General features: G+C 40.4%; 1 protein-coding gene across 1 annotated transcript in view; it reads right to left on the bottom strand.

Moving 5' to 3' along the window:
- The window catches only part of LONRF2 (LON peptidase N-terminal domain and ring finger 2), a 74800-nt gene extending 56002 nt beyond the window's left edge, over nt 1–18798 (bottom strand). Inside the window, 1 exon segment of the mRNA XM_037806635.1 lies at nt 18721–18798. Within this exon segment, the coding sequence (XP_037662563.1) occupies nt 18721–18798 (78 nt within the window).
- Nucleotides 18799–20453: the final 1655 nt, after the last annotated feature.

Raw genomic sequence — 20453 nt, 5'->3', positions numbered from 1 at the left:
ACCCACCGGAAGCTTGGTTTCTTTCTTCTATGGTGACAAACAGAAATCCAGTCTAATTAACTGCTGCCTAATCATCAAGCCCCTAATTAGGGATACCTGCTAGGGAGAGCAGCCCCTTCTGTTCCAGGTTCCTGCTGAACCTATCACGGTTAATTAGTTCCTAGATAATGAACGGCTGACTGTTCTCTTGTTTACCCCATGAAGCTTGATTCTCTGTGAGTTGGTTCTCACTCCATCATCTGGATCCATGGGAGTAGCCTGTGCTATTGGGGGCAGGGGGTGAGAGGGTGGGCAACAAGGTGGACTGCCAACCAGCAGCATCAGCATCACCTGGTTGCGGGTTAGAAATGAAATACCCCACATCCTGTTCCAGAGCCATTAAATCAGAGTCTGAGTTTGAGAAGGAGATGAGCGGTTGGGAAGCACTGCTCCAGACCAGGCTGGAGCCCCCAGTGAGCAGTGGAGAGTGGCCGGAGGCATCTCCTCTGGGTTGAAGAGGAGACCAGGTGAGCAGCGACCAAATTGGAGGGATGAAGGGGAATATAATTACCACCTGGAAGATGCGGAAGGCACTGGATCTCTTTCCAGGGCTGAGGTTTCTGATTCCCTGCTGGAGAAGCTCCTCTCATCAACAGTGGAGCAGCAGCCATCTGAGCAGGGCAGCGCTCAGCACCCCCTAACCCACGATGACGTTGGGTCTTGGCAGGGCATGGGGTCGGCTGCAGCTGGGAGGAAGGGGCTGCACTCTGGGGCTCCAAGAGGCTGGGGTACAAACCTTCCCTTCCAGTGGGATCAAACATTCTCTTTCAGGGAAGAGACATTTTCAGGTGTTTTGGTGGAACTTCTGGTGCATGGGCCCAAGACGGGGAACCTATCCCAGTCTTTGCACTGGCAGGAAAGACCCAAGACAAATGAGAATCATCTCTCCTAGCCGATTTTGAAAGACATGAACCTCCCTCAGTGTTTTCCATGCAGGGATTTATATTTTCTGCATTTTTGCTTAATATGCAGAGCTTTCCTTTGCTTAGGTCAAAGTAGCTTAGATATCCTCCTCCCAATTATAGTTTGCAGATAACTTGATCATGTTAAAATTCATGGAAATCAGAGTATTCTGATATATAGAAAGCCCCAGCAGAAAGGCAGAGAAGAAAATTTTTTTAAAATCAAGTATATGAAATAGGTTGAGAATTTTTATGTTATTTTCCACCTTGAATAAAGTGAAAAGGAGGAAGGATAAGCTGGAAGGAAAGAGGGTGAATAAAATAGTTGAGAGGCATTTTGGTTATAAAACAAGCCTTTTAGATGGCAGATTTTATAAACCTACAGGCTGAACCACGTGAATACTCAGTCACGCAGCACATAATGTAACAGCAGAGTGAGGAAGGCAGAAGCCACGAATGAATGAGGCATTAAAAAAACATTAGAAGCTTCCCCTCACTGGATTTTCAGCACAAGATTTGTTGAAGCATAAATATTTTCAATTTAATCAATACCATGGCAAAACAAGTGACAAGAGCACTTAAATCCACCTGAATTGCGTGAAGATACTGGTAAAAGATATTATGAAATGCCTTGGAAAATAATATACTGATCTACTCAGAGATTGGTGGGCAATTTCGTACTGATTTATAGCTTTAAATTAGTTTCTCATCTTCAAATCTTTCACTTTACTTTTTAAAAAATGGTTGGAAGAGAAATGCTGGGTGGGGCGAAGTAACACAAGCGTGGGGGTGGGGTTGAGGGATCACACGAAAAAAAAGGAAGGGAAGGAAGAGCAAAGCAGTAAGGGGTCATAGTGAACCATGGACAGAATTCAAGTCAACATTATTGCCATGACTAAGAACAGGAGTAGAGAGTATTTTGGAAAGAGTACGGTCCCGGGATTGGAAGTTTCTAGAAGTGACTACCATGCACATTGTATTCAGAAGGATTCTGCAGCTGTGTTTAAGCTCAGTGGGAAAGATGCAGGGCTTGTGATCCATTTCTGCCAGAGGATACAGGTATATAGTAGATAAACTCATGGGTTAGTTCATGTTGCTACAACAACAACTCTTGAGACTTTGGGTATTTTCCCTAATTTATTTAGGCCTATGTTTCTTCATCTCTGAAACAAGGAGGATGGGTAAGATGATTTTCTACAGGTTGGCTTCTCTTCCCTGCAGCTGGAAGAGAAGCTGGAAGGGTAGCAGGACTGGGGCAGGGGCAGGTCAAGTATCTCTACTTGGGAATGGCCACATTCAGACTCTGGAAAGGCCGATAGAAACACTGTGTCTGAAGGTCCAGAACTAGGAGGAAGTTTTGAATCTCAGAGTCAAGAACTCCAAGACTGAACTCAGAGATAAGTTTGGAGAAGAAATATAAGGGGGAATTTCTAGATTTCTAGTTGGGGCAAAATCCCCTGCTAAAATTGGACAGGAAAATCAGGACAACCAAAGAAAAGCTTGTGGACATCTTCGGTAAAACTAAGCAACAAGATACTCCCTGAAGACCCAAAACATGGATAAATGGGCCAAACAGCAGGACCTCCACATGTCCCTGTCTCAGGCAGGTGTGGGAAGGAGGTGAGAGAAGAGCCAAAAAACATTTATTCTCCAAGGAGAGCACCCTGATTTGAATGGAAACCTGCAGTGGATCTGAGAACAACTGACAAAATGGGAGACGTCCCCACAGGCTCTGATTTGGTTGTGAGTTCAGAAAGACCACAGGGACTTCCCCAAAAGGCAGCGAGGAGATCAGAGGGATGGCCTAAACCTCGAACAGAATCTCCCTTCCAGAGAAAGAAAGATGCACCATGAGGAAAGACTGCTAGTAGTAGATCCAAATTGAGCCGAGCAAGAATCGGGTCACTGATACTAAAAAATGGAGGGCTCAGAGGAGGCAGACTTTTAGAGAGAGGCTTTTTAAAAAAATTATTTCATGGTAACAACAGAGGAAGGGGCCTTTGAGCAAAGAAGCTAAGAAAGCAACCCTAGCCCATTCCTACCATGTACACAAGAATCTGTTCCTGAAAGGACAAGAAAATACTTGTAATTTAAACATGCAAAAAAAAAGAATTATGATTTAATTCTATATAAGAACTTACAAGTAAAAATATAAAATAACATGACAGTACTGAGATAGCAAGTTTTATGTAGTCTATATGTCTAATTAAAATAAATGAGAACAAAGAAAATGTAGTAAACAAAACTAAGATATTATAATATCATTGCATAGTAAGGGAAACAAAAAAAGTTATAATTAAAAATATACTGTCTTTCAGTCCAGATGAGATGATGAAGATTCAGTTCTCCTTGTTTCTACTCACTAAGCATGACTACAAACCTTTGAAACAGCACAAGAGGCAACTAGAGGTGATATCTGAAGTGTGGTAAGAAGAAGACAAGCTGGTCTGGGAGTCCAGGGCTGAGGGTCTTACATCCCCCTACATAGCAGAAGGTGACCCAGGTCTGGCCCCAGGTCTAGCAACAGATGACAGCCCATTTAGGCTCATTATTACCTGCATTGAACAGGAGTCCTGCTGACAATTCCAGGTGAGCCTGACGCCAGCAGCAAAGGGGATGATCAGGAGGTCTGTCAACAATGAGCTACCAGGGAAAGCCCTTGGTCTGGTTTCCTAAGGCTGCCGGAATGCAAAACACTAGAATGGATTGGCTTTTATAAAAGGGGGTTTATTTGGCTACACAGTTACAGTCTTAAGGCCATTAAGTGTCCAGGGTAAGGCATCAGCAATCGGGTACCTTCACTGGAGGATGGCCAATGGTGTCCGGAAAACCTCTGTTAGCTGGGAAGGCACGTGGCTGGCATCTGCTCCAAAGTTCTGGTTTCAAAATGGCTTTCTCCCAGGACGTTCCTCTCTAGGCATCGCTTCCTCAAAAATGTCACTTTTAGTTGCTTTTGGGGCATTTGTCCTCCCTTAGCTTCTCCAGAGCAAAAGTCTGCTTTCAAAGGCCGTCTCCAAAATGTCTCCGTAAGCTGCAGCTCCTCTCTCAGCTCCAGTGCGATATTCAAAGTGTCCCTCTTGGCTGTAGAAAGCTCGCTCCTTCTGTCTGAGCGTATATAGTGCTCCAGTAAACTAATCAAGGCCCATGCTGAATGGGCGGGGCCACACCTCCATGGGAATTATCCAATCAGAGTCATCACCCACAGCTGGGTAGGGCACATCTCCCTGGAAACACTCAAAGAATTACAATCTAATCAACACTGATACATCTGCCCACACAAGATTACATCAAAGATAATGGCATTTTGGGGGACATAATACATTCAAACTGACACATTCCACCCCCTGGACCCCAAAATGACATGATCTTTCCTTATAGAGAATACATTTATCCCATCACAATATCACAGAAACTTAAATCATTTCAGTAACAATAGTTAAGTACAAGATCCCATCAAAATCAGTTATAGCCGTGGTCTGTCCTAATACAAATTCCCCTCTACCTGTGGACCTGTGAAACTTAGAACAAGTTATCTGCTTCCAATATACAAAGGAGGGACAGTCATAGGATAAACATTCCATTATCATAAGGAGAAACTGAAAGGAAAAGAGGGTTTAAGGGACCAAAACATTTCCTAAGACCCTCAGGGCAAACTCCATTAGATTTCAAAGTCTGAGAGTTATTAACAGAACAACATTGTATACTTGGGGCTTGAGAGAGCAGGAGTCCAACCCTTCCTAAGGGCCTACGTGGCAGCCCTTTTCTCTCCAAATGCTGGGGAGAGTGTTCCAACATATCCACACATTGGGGAGATCACCTTTTCAGCTCCACTCTCCTGAAACATCGGGGCAGCACCCAGATTCTCTTCCATCTCTGGGGCACATGTTCAACCCCTTCAGAACAGTGGGGTGGTGGCCAGGCTCTCCCCAGTCCCCTGGGAATGTGCTCCACCCTCCCTGAGGCCTGGGGTGAAAGCACTCTTTCTGAACATCGAGGTGAAGGTTCACCCTCGACCTCCGGGGCAAACTCACCCTTTCCATGCATGTGGGCCACTCCACTCTCCCAGCCCGAGACCTCCTGACTCCAGACCTCAACCTCCATGGCTCTGTCTATGAAGAAATTTTTCCTTCAATTTGTTCCTTGTCTGTCTCCTCCAGTCTAGACTGGCAGCAGCTCCATCTATAAAGATCTCGCAAAAATTCTGCTGGCTTCACATGAGGCACACAGGGGTCAAAGCCGTCAGACAAATCCTTTCTGGATAACTCCATCTCCAATCTCGGCTTGCACTGAAATGGCAGTCGGGTTCCACGTTTGGTTAAATTGTCGCGTGGGGCTGTAACTTCTGGGGTTCCACTCCCTGGAAGCCTGGAATTTTCCAAACCATCAGTTTCTGGTTTCTTTGAACCTAAGAGTTCAGTTCTAAGTTTATCTCTCTCTACTCACATTTTGCTGCAAGGAGAAGCCATGCTAAGTCTGCAACTTTTAGTTTTGAAATCTCATCAGCCAAGTATCCCAGCTTGTCGCTCTCACATTCTTCCTTCCATCTGACACCAGGACTCAATTTTGCCAAATTCTCTGCCACTTTAAAACAAGGTTGCCTTACTTCCAGTTTGCAACAACATATTCATCATTTCTGCTCAAGGCCTCATCAGAAGCATCTTTACAGTCCAAAGCAGTTAGGCCTTTTCTATCAAGCTCATCATAATTCTTCCAGAACCTTCCCCTTATCCATTTAAAAAGCCATTCCAATATGTTTGTTATTTGCAAACTCAGCACTACCCCACTTCTCCTGTATCAAATTCTGTTCCAGTTTCTTAAGGCTGCCAGAATGCAAAACACCAGAAAAGGATTGGCTTTTATAAAGGGGGTTTATTTGGTTACCAAGTTAGTCTTAAGGCCATAAAGTATCCAAGGTAATGCATCAACAATCGGGTACCTTCACTGGAGGATGCCCAATGGCATCTGGAAAACCTCTGTTAGCTGGGAAGGCACGTGGCTGGCATCTGCTCCAAGTTCTGGTTTCAAAATGGCTTTCTCCCAGGACATTCCTCTCTAGGCTTCAGCTCCTCAAAAATGTCACTCTTAGTTGCTCTTGGGGCGTTTGTCCTCTCTTAGCTTCTCTGGAGCAAAAGTCTGTTTTCAAAGGCCATCTCCAAAATGTCTCTGTAAGCTGAAGCTCCTCTCTCAGCTCCTGTGCGTTTTTCAGAGTGTCCTTCTTGGCTGTAGCAAGCTCTCTCCTTCTGTTTGAGCTTACATCGTGCCCCAGTGAACTAATCAAGGCCCATGCTGAATGGGCGGGGCCACACCTCCATGGCAACTATCCAATCAGAGTCATTACCCACAGTTGGGTGGGGCACATCTCCATGGAAACACTCAAAAAATTACAATCTAATCAACCCTAATATGTCTGCCCATAGAAGATTATCTCAAAGATAATGGCATTTTGGGAGACTTGATACATTCAAACCGGCACAGCCCTCTACTTCCCTGCTGTACCTGAGATCACCGTCCTCCACCAGGGAGACACCTGGATGATGGGCCTGAAAAACTCCTTTTGCCTCCTCAGGCAGCACCAGCAGGAACCAGTGGGAGCCTCAGCAGCACCAGATACTCAGGCAAACCAAAACAGCACCACAAAGGTTCTAAAATTTAAACTTTCATTGGAATCATAGCCAATAAAAGTTGGGCAGTGTCTGCATGCTAATCTGAAACAGGGTGATTTCCTATTAAAATAAAAGATTTAAAAGGAACCAGGGTCTCCTAACATAACAGTGAAAATGCCCAGGATACAACAAATCATCTGTCAGAGACAGAATCAAGAGATTCTCAAATGAGAAAAGACAATCAATTGACACCAACACTGAGATGAATCAGATGTTGGCAATTATCTGATGAGGATTTTAAAGCAGCCCTCATAAAAGTGCTTCAACAATCAATTGCTATATTTTCTAGAAACAAATGAAAATATAGAAAATCCCAGCAAAGAAATAGAAGTTATTAAAAAGAAAGAGATATGGTAGAACTGAAAAAATAGAATAAAAGAAAATCTAAAAAATTGGCCATCCTCCAGTGAAGGTACCTGATTGTTGATGCCTTACCTTGGACACTTTTGGGCTGAACAGTAGAGTATAGATGACAGGAGATAGAATCAGTGAATCTGAGGCCAGATTAATAGAATTCGTGCAATTTGAACAAAAGAGAATGAGATAAAGAATGAACAGAGCCTCACAGAACTCTGATAAGTAACAAAATACATGATATTTTTATCATTGGGATCTCAAAAGGAGACAAGATAGAAAATGGAGCTGAAAGAATATTCAAAAAATTATGGCTGGAAAATGGCAAATTTCGTAAAAAACACAAATCTACAGATTTAAGAAAAAGTGAACCACAAATAGAATAAATCCAAAGAAAATGATGTCAGGACACATTGTATTAGTTTTCTATTGCTGCCATAACAAATTACCATGATCTTGTTGACCTAACACGTCACGAATTTATTATCTTATAGTTCTGTAGTTCACAAGCCCAAAACAGGTCTCACCAGGCTAAAATCAGGGTGTCCGCAGGGCTGCGTTCCTTTCAGGGGGCTCTGGGGAGAATGTGTTTCCTTGCCTTTTCCAGCTGCTAGAGGCTCCCTGAGTCTCGTGGTTTGTGCCCCCTTCCTCCATCTTCAAAGCCAGCAATGCTGCATCTCTCTGGCCCTTCTTAGGTGGTCACATCACCCTCTGACCACAGCTGGGAAGTTTAAATGACTCATGTGATTAGACTGGGTTCACCTGTACTAGTTTGTATATATCATGTCCCCCAGGAAAAGCCATGTTCTTTGATGCAGTCTTGTGTGGGTAGACATATTAGTGTTGATTAGGTTGTAATTCTTTGATTGTTTCCATGGAGATGTGACCTACCCAACTGTGGGTGATAACTGATGAGATAATTTCCATGGAGGTGTGGCCCCACGGATTCAGCACGGGCCTTATTAGTTCACTGGGGCACTATATAAACTCAGACAGAAGGAGAGAGCTTGCTACAGCCAAGAGGGACACTCTAAAGAACGCACTGGAGCTGAGAGAGGAGCTTCAAGCTAACAGAGACATTTTGGAGATGGCCTTTAAAAGCAGACTTTTGCTCCAGAGAAACTAAGAGAGGACAAACGCCCCAAGAACAACTAAGAGTGACATTTTTGAGGAGCTGAAACCTAGAGAGGAACGTCCTGGGAGAAAGCCATTTTGAAACCAGAACTCTGGAGCAGACACCGGCCATGTGCCTTCCCAGCTAACTGAGGTTTCTGGACGCCATTGGTCATGCTCCAGTGAAGGTACCCAATTGCTGATGCCTCACTTTGGACACTTTAGGCCTTAAGACTGTAACTTTGTAACCAAATAAACCCCCTTTATAAAAACTGATCCATTTCTGGTGTTTTGCGAAAAGGCAGCATTAGCAAACCGGAACACCACCCAAGTAATTCTGAAAACTAAATGTAGAGAAAAATAATCTTGAAAGCAGCAAGAGATAAATGACACATTACCTATAGGGAAATACTGATTCACATGACAGTCAGTGGATCTCATCTGACACTACAGAGGCCAGAAGGAAATGCACAACATTGTTCAAGTACTGAAAAATAAGTACTGTCAACTGAAACTTCAATATCTGATGAGACTATGCTTGAAAATAAGGGGAAAATAGAGACATTTTCAAATGAAAGAAAGTAGAAAAATTTGTCACTAGTAAACCTACCATTAAAGACTGGCTAAAAAAATTTCTTCAAACAAAGAAGAAATGATAAAAGAAGGAATCTTGGACCATCCTTCTTTTGGAGCAGCCTTCCTTCCAGGAAGGAAGAAGGAACAATGAAAAGAGCAGAAATTTGGGTATACAATAGACTATCCTTTTCCTAATGAATTTAAAAAATCATATTTGATGATTGAAACAAAAAGTATAACACTTGTATTTTATTTTTAAATGGGGAGAGTAAAGGGACCTAAATGGAAGTGAGGTTTCCATACCTCATTCAAAGTGGTTAAATGTTGATATTAGTAGAATGTGAAAAGTTGCACATTACTACGCACACACCATAATACCCAGAACAGCCACTATGTAAACAGATACAGTCAAAGGCACTATAAATAAATCAAGACGGAATTCTAAAAAATGTTCAAGTAATCCACAGGAAGACAAGAAAAGAGAAGCAGAAGAATAAGAAGCCAATAATTACCTTAAATGGAAACAGTCTAAATAAACCAATCAAAAGACAGAGATTGGCAGAGTTTTTGATTAAAAAAAAAAAGGAACCAATTGCATGTGTTTAAAAGAAACTCAATTCAAAGTCAATGAATAGGTAGATTTACAGTAAAAGGATGGAAAAATATATACCACAAAAGCAATGGTTTTTAAAATTTAAAATCTTTTTCATTATTAAAATTATTAACAATTTAAATTTATAGTGCTATCCATTATTTCATTCTTCTCCCTCTCTGCTTTTATTTTTAAAATGCTATATTAGTATCTTATAAAGTAGACTTAGAGTAAAGGAAATTGCTAGAGTCAAAGAGGGATATTACCTGAAGTTAAACAAATTAATTTGCCAGGAAGATAAAATGATCCTAAATATGTATGCACTAAACAACAGAGACTCAAAATACATAAAAAACTGATAGAGGTAAAAATAGAAATAGGCAAATCCACAGTTATAGTTGGGGACTTCAACATTCCCCTCTCAGCCACTGATAGAACGATAGACTTCAAACCAGCAAGATGTAGAATATCAGAACAACATAATCAACCAACAAATCTAATTGGCTACATAGAACACTCCAACCGAGAACAGAAGAATACACATATTTTTTCTAAGCATCCATGAAACATTCACCAAGACAGACCATATCCAGGGGTTATAAGACAGACTTCACCAATTTAAAATAAATGGAATCATACAGAATATGTTTTCTGACAATAATGGAATCCAACTAGAAATCAAAAACAGAAATACAAAATAAATTGCTAAACGTGGAAATTAAACAATATGCTTCTAAATAACCCAAGGCTCAAAGGGGAAATCTTAAAGAAAAATTTTCAAAAAACATACATAGAATAGAATGGAAATTAATACAACATATCAAAATATGTGCAATGAAACTAGTAGTGCTGAGAGAAAAATTTATAGCATTAAGTGTTTACATTGGAAAAGAGGACATGAACACTAGGAGAGGATAGAAAGGAGCAGAAAAAATACTCAAAGAAATAATAGCTAAAAATTTCCCAAACTTATTGAAAAGCATTGATCTATAAATCCAGGAAGCTTAATGAACTCCAAGTATAACAGACAGACATCAGAGATCCAGAAATAGACTCATCATAGTAAAGATGCTGAATGCCAAAGAAAGCGAGAATATCTTGAAGACAGGAGAAAAATGACTCATCACTTACAGGAGAACCCCAATAAAATCAACAGATGACTTCACAACAGAAAAATGGAAGCCAGAAGACAGTGGTAAAACATATTCAAAACACTCAAAGAAAGAACTGTCAACCAAGAATTCTATAACCCACAAAGCTACCTTTCAAAAAGAAGGTGAAATGAAGACATTCACAGAAACAGAATTTGAGAGAATTTGTTGCTAGCAGTACTTCCAACTGAAAGCACGTGCCCTAAGGACAGCAATTTGAATCCATATGATAAAACAGAGTACTGGTAAAGGTAATAATGTAATTATTAAATACAGTACAAACATATTTTTCTCCTTTCTTCTGTTAACTGATTTTTAAAACAACTGTATAAAATAATGTGACACAATGTATTATTGGGCCTATAACACATGGGAATGTAATATGTTTGCCAATAATAGGATAAAGGAGGTGGGTAGGAGAAAAGTTGTATTGGGCTGAGAAAATGACTCCAGATGGTAAGTTAAATCCACAGGAACAAGTGAAAAGAACCAGAAATAATATATAAGAAGGTCAATAATATAAAAGCTATGAATATATACCTTTCTTTTCTTAGCTATTTTAAAAGACATAAAATTATTTTAAATAATTTTATAAATTTATTGTTGAGGCTTTAACTTTTATAGATGTAATATGTATAACAATAATCCCACAAAAATTGGGAAAAGTGAATAGATCTGTATAAGAGTTACATTTATATATCTCGCTGGAATTAAGTTAGTATAAGTCTGAAGCTGCTTCTGATAAGTTGAGAAGTATATGGAAGCCGTAGAACAATTCTGCGGGACACTGATTACGTGCCTTAACTTGGCGGGCCTGGGCTGGGGGACCGGATCCACCCCTGGGGAGGGTAGTGGGTACGGGTGAGTGCGCCCTCTACAGCCCCCCGGGCCTGGGAAAGTGAGGCCGGAGGCAGGCCCCATTTCCTCACCCAAAATATACCAAATGTTAGGAGAGGCTTGCCGGAGGGAACCGCCTTTTCCCCACCCCCTTATCTTGCCCGGACACTCCCCGTTGCCAGCGCAACTCCCATCACCACCGGTGCGCATACATTGTTGCCGGACACCGTTACGGGAGCAACTCTCGCCCCTTTTCAATCAACCTCCGCGCCCTCTCAGAACCAATCCAAGCCTTTAACCCTTGCAGCTACCCCGCCCTCTAAATGCCCGATATAAACTTGTACTCTCCCCTAATAAAGCTCTCTCTCTCTTGGTTTTCATCATCCTAAAAGAAACGTGTCCCGCCTGTTCCTTTCTCGCCGCCCTCCATACTTGCACGCCTCCCGCCGGGGACCTGGCCAAGTCCCCCGCCTCGCCCTCGCCTCCGGGAAAGAGCCCCCGCCGCCGGTACCCTCGGAGCAATCCTGGGAGCCTAGAATTTAGCAACCGGCCGCCACCCTCCCCCAGACGAATCAACTGCGACCGCACAATTCCTAAAGAAAAAACACAAAAACATATAGTGAAAAAGTCACTGAAGAAATTAAAATACTACATTAGAAAATACACACTAAATGAAAAAGACAGCAGTAAAGAAGGAATAGAGGAAGAAAGCAAGACATGAGACCTATAGAAAACAAAATGTAAAATGGTAGACATAAATCGAGCTATGTTAGTAACAACATTAATTGTGAATAGATTGAACAATCCATTCAGAAGGCAGAGATTGTCAGACTGGATGAAAACCAAAAACAAGATCCAGAGTATATGCCATCTACAGGGGACACACTTTGGATTCAGAGATAAAATAGGTTGAAAGTAAAGGATGGAAAATATATCATGCAAATAACAACCACAAGAAATGTGGAGAGGCTATCCTAATTGGACTAAAAATGTTTCTAGAGACAAAAAGGGAAGGATGTATCATTTTATGATGATAAGATGGCCAATCCATTAGGAATATATAACAATTATAAGCATATATGTACCTAAAAACAGACCACTGAAATTCATGAAGCAAAATCTGACAGAAATGAAGGGAGAAATAGACAATTCAACAGTAACAGCCGGAGACTTTAAGATCCCACTTTGAATAATGCATAGGACAACTAGAAGGACAATCAACAAGGAAACAGAAGACTTGAGCAACACCATAAACCAACTAGACCTAACAAATATCTGTAGAATATTCCACTCCACAACAGTGGAACACACATTCTTCTCAAGTGCACATGGAACATTCTCCAGGACGGACTGTAAGCTAGCACACGAAACAAACCTGAACATTTAAAACAAAAGAAATAGTGCAAAGTGTGATCTATGACCACAATAGACTAAAATAGAAATCACTAACAGAAGGAAATTTGGAAACTTCACAAAAACATGGAAATTAAACAACATATGCCTAAATAATTAGAGTCAAAGAACACATCAAATGTGGAATTAGAAAATATCTTAAGATGAATGAAAATGAAGACACAATGTATTACAACTTATGGGAGCCAGCTAAAGGAGGGCTTAGAAGGAAACTCATAGCCATATATGCCTATATTTAAAAAAGAAGAAAGATCTCAATATAATATTCTAACCATCTACCTTAAGACACTGGAAAAAGGAAGAGAAAACTAAACCTACACCAATGGAAGGAAATGATAAAGATTAGAGCAGAAAGTACTAGAAAAGAGAGTAAAAAAAACAATAGAGAAAAATCAATGAAATAAAAAAGTCGTTCTTTAAAATGATCAATGAAATTGACAAATCCTTAGCTAGCTTGACCAAGGGGAAAAAAAAAAAAGAAAAACTCAAGTTACTAGAATAAGAAATAAAAAGGACATTACTAAAAACCTTATAGAAATAAAGAGGATTATGAGGGAGTATTGTGAACATCTACATGCCAAAAAATTAGATAACTTACAAGAAACGGATATATTTCTAGAAAGATAGATTACTGAATCCCACTCAAAAAGAAATGAAAAATCAGAATAGAAATAAAACAAAGAGATTGAATTAGTAATTTTTAAACTTCCCCAAAGAATATTACAGCCCCAGATAGTTTCAGTGGTGAACTCTACCAAACATTTAAAGAAGAATTAATACCAACATTCACAAACTCTTCCAAAAAGTAAAAAAGGAGGGAACACTTCTGTTCCGGTTTACTAATGCTACCTTTTCGCAAAACACCAGAAATGGATTGGTTTTTACAGAGGGGGTTTATTTGGTTACAAAGTTACAGTCTCAAGGCCATAAAGTGTCCAAGGTAACACATCAGCAATCGGGTACCTTCACTGGAGGATGGCCGATGGTGTCTGGAAAACCTCTGTTAGCTGGGAAGGCACATGGCCAGTGTCCACTCCAGAGTTCTGGTTTCAAAATGGCTTTCTCCCAGGACGTTCCTCTCTAGGCTGCAGCTCCTCAAAAAATGTCACTCTTAGTTAATCTTAGGGCATTTGTCTGCTTTCAAAGGCTGTCTCCAAAATGTCTCTGTAAGCTGCAGCTCCTCTCTTAGCTCCTGTGCATTCTTCAACATGTCTCTCTTGGCTGTAGGAAGCTGGCTTCTTCCATCTGAGCTTATATAGTGCCCCAGTAAACTCATCAAGGCCCATGTTGAATGGGCGGGGCCACACCTCCATGGAAGTCATCCAATCAGAGTTATCACCTAAAGTTGGGTGGGTCACATCTCCACGGAAACACTCAATCAAAGAATTACAATTTAATCAACTCTAATACATCTGCCCACAAAAGACTGCATCAAAGATAATGGTGTCTGGGGGGACATAACACATTCAAACTGGCACAACTTCCCAGCTCAATCTGTGAGGCCAGTATAACTCTGATACCAAAACCAGACAAAGACATTACAAGAAAAAAAAAACAAAAAACAAAAAACAAAAAACTCTTATAAATACAGATGCAAAAATCCTCAAAAACAAAACAAAACAAAACAAAACCAAAAAAACCCTAGTAAACCAAATCCAGCAACATTTATAAAGGATTGTTCACCATGACCACATGGGACTTAACCCAGGATTCGAGGCTGATTTAACATCTGAAAATCAATTACTGTAATACACCATATCAACAGAACAGCAAACAAAACCACATGATCATCTAAATAGACACAGAAAAAGCATTTGAAAAAATCTAATACTCCTTCATGACAAAAACATTCAACAAACTATGAACAGAAGGGAACTTCCTCAATCTAATAAAAGGCATCCACAAAACCCCACAGGTAACATCATACTTAACAGTGAAAGACAGGATGTTCTCCCCCTAAATCAGGAACAAGGCAAGGATGACACCCTTTGACGTTGTACCACAGCTCTAGCCAGGGCAATAGGGCAAGAAAAGAAAGGAAAACGCACCCACATTGGAAACAAAGAAGTACAACTATCTTTTTTTGCAGATGATCTTGCATATAGAATATCCTAATGAATCCACCAAAATATTAGAACTAATAAACAAGCTCAGGAAGGTTGCAGGGTACGTGATGAATATACAAAACTTAATTATAATTCAATACACTTACAATGAACAATCCAAAAGGAAATTAAGGAAACAATTTAATGTACAGTAGCCTCAGAAAAGAATAAAATATTTAGGAATAAATGTAACAAAAAATAGTTTAAACTTTGAAAATTACAAAACTTTGTTGAAAAGAGTTAAAGAAGATACAAAGAAATGGAGAAATAATCTAAGTTCATGGTTCAAAAGACTTAATACTGTTAAGATGGCAACACTACCCAAATGAACACATAGATTCAATGCAATCCCCACCAGGATCCCAACTGGCTTCTTTGAAGATATTGACAAGCAGATCCTAAAATTCATATGGATTTCAAAGGACTCAGAACAGCCAAAACCATCTTCAAAAACAACACAATTGGGCTCCTAGTTCCCAATTTTAAAACTTATTACCAAAAAAGAGCCCAGTAATTAAGGCAGTGTAGTACTAGCATAGGATAGACATATACGTCAATTAATGCAATCAAGAGTTTGGAAATAAACTCATGTGTCTATCTACAGTCAACTGATTCTTGTCAAGGGTGTCAAGACCATTCAATGGGGAATAGTGTTTCCAACAAATGGTGCAAGGACAACTGAGCAGCCACATGCAAAAGAATGAATTTGGCCACCTGTCTCACACCATATACAGAAATTGCCCAAAAATGTATCAAATATCTAAATATAACTAACTATAAGAGATAAAACTAGAAGTTTTTAGGAGAAAATAGAGGCATAAATATTTGTGATCTTTGATTAGCCAATGGTTTCTTAGCTATGACACCAAAAGTACTAGCAACAAAAGAAAAAACAGATAAATTGGACTTCATCTAAATTATAAACTTCTGTGCTTCCAAGGCCACTATCAACAAAGCAAAAAGACACAGAATTGGTGCAAGTATCTGCAAATTGTATATGTGGCATCTTGGTCCAACCTCTATATCCATTCTAATTCCAGCTACCTTAACCTCGTCCCTGGCACTCAAACAGCAAATTAACTATCTTGGGTTAGTAAAATAGATGCTTATAGTGCCTTACCCAAACAATAGTAATACTCCCAATGTTATTACAGCTTGCCCCTTGTAACCCAGCTGTTGGCTGGGTTCACCCTACACCCTAAAGATCTACCTCTATCTTTTTTCTCCTCTCTTACATGAAGCAGTAAGTGCTGTGCTCATGTTCTCTTCTGTCAAATCAGCACCAGATCCCTTTGCACATCCAATCCAAGATTCTCAATGGAATGACAAGGCAATTCTGAGATCACTTCCTATAAGAGGCTCAACTTCTTTAAAAATATGCTCATTTTACTTTACATTTTTCTCATCTACCCAAGAACACACTGAACAATTGTTTTTAGAGTGTGTAGTCCCAAGAGATATGCAGTTCCACATCACTAGATTATAAGCTTTTTGTGCATCACATATTGAGCACTGCAAAGTACTTGTTAGTTGATGGTGATGATGATGGGATCGTGGTGAACTCCATTAAATGCATCTGATAGGGGCACTGGGTGATGGTGTTTTAGAAAGCCTGGTGGTCGCCATTACATCAACCTCTAAGTGAAGAGTAAAACCAAAATATTCAACTTTCATAATTATATAGCTTCATTATTTATTAAAATATCTAAGCCCTTCTTGATCTTATATGTATAGCCTGTATCACCTTCTAAATACTAAAATTTGAGGAAATATCATTAGGTTATGTAGCATATCATTAAACAGTGACAAGTGATGTCATAATTTCTACCAAAAAAATATAACCTAAGGAAACAACAAATGACCCAAGACAGTGAAGTAATTAATCATATGCCAAGATGGTGCAAGAACCCAAATGAGATGTTTTGCATGTGAAAACCCCAGTACTCCCCAGGGGATTTTGATTCCAGACATTGATGAATAGTGGAGTGTGCTGTTCCTTCTTTTCATAATTATACTTACACTACAATCACACTGAGAAAAAAGTACATCATAATTGTACTTACACTACAATCACACTGAGAAAACCCCTGAGTGAGGGCTTATGAGTTCATAAAGCACAGTGCTGTGAAAGTGTTTCATGGTTCCCATCACTGACTGCCGCTACCACACTGCCCCTTGGCAGACAGCTTTTTAAAATCAGGCACAGACTTTACAGGATCCATGGAGTATAAAAATGAACTATCAGAAACATTCAAACAGTCTTAACTGAAGCGTAGTGAACAGGAGATGACTTCGATTTCTGTATTAAGCGACCATCAGCCATTCTACACACTCAGAACTTGTTTCCAAAGTGGAAACAAACCGTCATTAGCATTAACGGATTATTGGCTGAGTGGTAACAAGACTATTGATTTGGCAAAACCTCTGCGGTTCTTTTCCCCCTAGGACTTCCTGAACCTGTGCATGGACAACATTTAAATGGAAATGGTCTTTCTTTCCAAAGTAGTCCTTAAATACAAATTTGGTTTCATATACCTCAGAGCTTTTGGGTTTCACTCCCCAGAACTACCTGGTAAAAAAAGCAAGCAAGTAAGCTAAAAATAAACTAAGAAGTAAAACAGTCCTGCCCACTTCTACTTTGTCTGCACCTCCTGCTCTTTCTGGGCCCAGGACCCATCTCTCAGCTCCCTCACTGCACACTGTCCCGCCTTATACATGGAATTGAAGGATTGGACCCACCAAGTTGTCCCACAGGCAGCTGCATTCGTGTGCAGGTTCCCACGAGCATTTTTAAAACCATGGTGCATTCATCCTGGAATGAGGAGTCAGCAAGGTTCGGGGGTTTCTCTGTACAGGAGAGAAATAGCTCCAGCGATGGGCTGGCAGTGAGGCGCCTACGTGATAACGGGAAGCAAGAAACCAATGAATGGATGGAGCACAAAGCTTTTTAAAGAAGGCAAACCCCTGTAAGTCACATAAGTATACATTTTATATCTGTTTGCCAAGAATGGTGGAAGCTGTGGGCTTACTAAAATCCACCTACATTGCATATAGATGGAAATGTGTGTGAGTGTGTGTGTATGTGTGGTGTACAGACACATACAGAGAAACATATCATATAAAGTGTTTTCTGCATATCTTGATTTTACCATGTTTGCCGTATTTCTACTCCGGACACAGGAAAGTCTTCCTGTAGAATAACCAATTTATCGGCAAGTCTGAGTAACTGTTAAAGAGGAAAATTGATCCCGAGTCCCACAGCCTAACTGTTGACTGGTTTTGTTGGCTGGGCCTGTTTGATGCATGATGAAGTTTCCTTTTCTGAAACCTCCACTAAAACCCTGTAGGACTGTAGGAGCATCGTCCAGGCAAATGTGGGAAATGGTTGCTTTCTTTACTGTGAGTGAAGTAGCCCTTCATGAACCGCTGGTACCTGTTCCTTTCAGAGCAAGACAGACAGAGTTAGCCTGACTTGCCCCACCCGGGCTAGCCCCAGCACAGATAAAATCCTACAAAGGCCACAGTGAGGACCTGGCCGACAAAGATGGCAGTGAAGAACGTCCTGGTAATGCTCCCCCTTAGAAACAGCAAAATAGACGGGCAAAGTCAATTGTCTCAAATGGAGACTAGAGAACAACTCAGTGAATGCTCAATCAGAAGGAGAAAAAAAGAAAAAATCCACCTGAACACAGTAGGTGCGTGTGGGACAAACGTACTGGTCCGGGCCTCTCCTCCACGGATTTGCACAGCAGTTTGTGCAACTCACCATGGGGCTCTGCAGCTGGGGCGCCTTCTGCCGCGGCCCCTGACCATCCGTCCACTCATGTGGCAACCCACGTGCATTCACACGAGGCCCTGAGGGCCTTAGACCCACGGCCGCCGTCCACAGTGCATTCGAGTGCAACAAATCAAGAAAAGGCTTCTTAAAGTGGTGGGACCTCGTGGCCCCCTGCCTGGCCCTCCCAAGCCCCTCACCAGCTCAGTGCGGAGCCGGCCCACGCGTCCAACGTGGGTGCTGGGTCCCAGTTCCAGAGGCAGCCGGGTGGCCCTCATGCGCGTGCTGGGAGAACAGGTGTCTGCCCAGTCCTTCTGTGGTGGCCTGAGGGACTCAGGCTTGGAGGGGAAGAGGAACACAGTTTATTTACACTACAGTTAAACTGGTGTCAAAACAAATGAGACTGTTATAGATTCAGGATGTTAAATTCAAGCCCCATGGTAACTATTAAAAAAATCAGAACATGCAAGCTTATGGAGACAGAAAGAAGAGTATGGGTTGCCAAGGGTGGAAAACGGGGAAGGGGGAGTTAGTACATAATGGGTGCAGGGCTTCTGTTTGGGGAGATGGGAAAATTTAGTAACAGAAGGTGGTAAGGGTGCTTAACACTGTGAATGTGATTAACCCCACTGACTGGCGGGCTTGGGAGAGGACAAGATGGGAAAGTTTATGTTGTATATATGTTCCCACAATTAAAAAAAAAAAGTGCAACTAAAAGGACAATGACAATTAAATGCCATACATGATCCTGGATGGGATCAAATAAGAGAGGGGAAAAGGCTCAAAAGGACATGACTGGGGCATGTGAAAGGATTGGAATATAGACTGTAAGCTTTGTATCATTAAGTTTCTTGAATTTGATAACTGTATGTAAGGTGGTTACATAAATGAATATCCTTGTCCTTAGGAAATGTACATGGCAGTGTTATGTGTTTGAGAATCAAGATGTACACAACCTAGACTCAAGTATTCAGAAAATTGATTGAAAAAAAAAGACAGATAGATGGACCAATAGATGTATAGATAGATAGAAGGATACAGCAAACATAGCAAAATTTAATATTGGTCGATCTGGGTATTTGTGGGGATAGAGGTATGTTGGAGTTCTCTGTGTGGCATTTATATTATTTTTGTTACTGACCTGTAAGTTTAAAAGTATTTCAAGATAAAAAGTTAAAAAAATATGTGGGATGAAGCTAACAGTGCCAAGAGGAATATTTATAGCATTAAATGTATCCATTATAAATGAAGAAAGGTCTCAAATCATCTAATTTCTACCTCAGGAAACTAGAAAAAGCAATGCAATGTAATTCACCACATTAACATGCTAAAGAACAAAATTCATATGGTCATATCAATTAATGCAGAAAAATAATTTGACAAAATCCAACATCCATTCAAACTGGGAATAGAGAGAAACTGTCGATCTCTACTTGGTTTAAAAAAAAAACAAAAACAAACAAACCAAAAAAACCCATACTAAGATCAGGAACTAGGCAAGAATGTCTGTTGTCACCACTCTTATTCAGTGTAATGCTGGAATTATTACCCAGGGCTATAAGTAAAGAAAGAGAAAGAATTGGCATACCTACAGATTGGAAATGAAGAAATAAAACTGTCCATATTTGCAGATGACGTGACTGTAAACAAAGAAAATCTACCAAAGTATCTACAAAAACACTCCTAGAACAATTAAATGAGTTCAGAAAGTATGCAAATACACAATTTATACACCAAATAATTCACATTTCTATATTACTAAAAACAAACAGGTGGAAACCAAAATTTAAAATGCAGCACCATGTATAATTTATCTGAATAAAATTAAATTCTTAGTTAAAAATCTAGAAAACATGTATAGGATCTGTAACCTGAAAATTACAAAATGCTGATGAAAGAATTCAAAGAATGGTGAGAGACAACGTGTTCCTGG

This window comes from Choloepus didactylus, chromosome 17 (assembly GCF_015220235.1).
Source record: "Choloepus didactylus isolate mChoDid1 chromosome 17, mChoDid1.pri, whole genome shotgun sequence".
Taxonomy (NCBI): Eukaryota; Metazoa; Chordata; class Mammalia; order Pilosa; family Megalonychidae; genus Choloepus; species Choloepus didactylus.
This window is presented reverse-complemented; position numbering and strand designations above follow the sequence as displayed.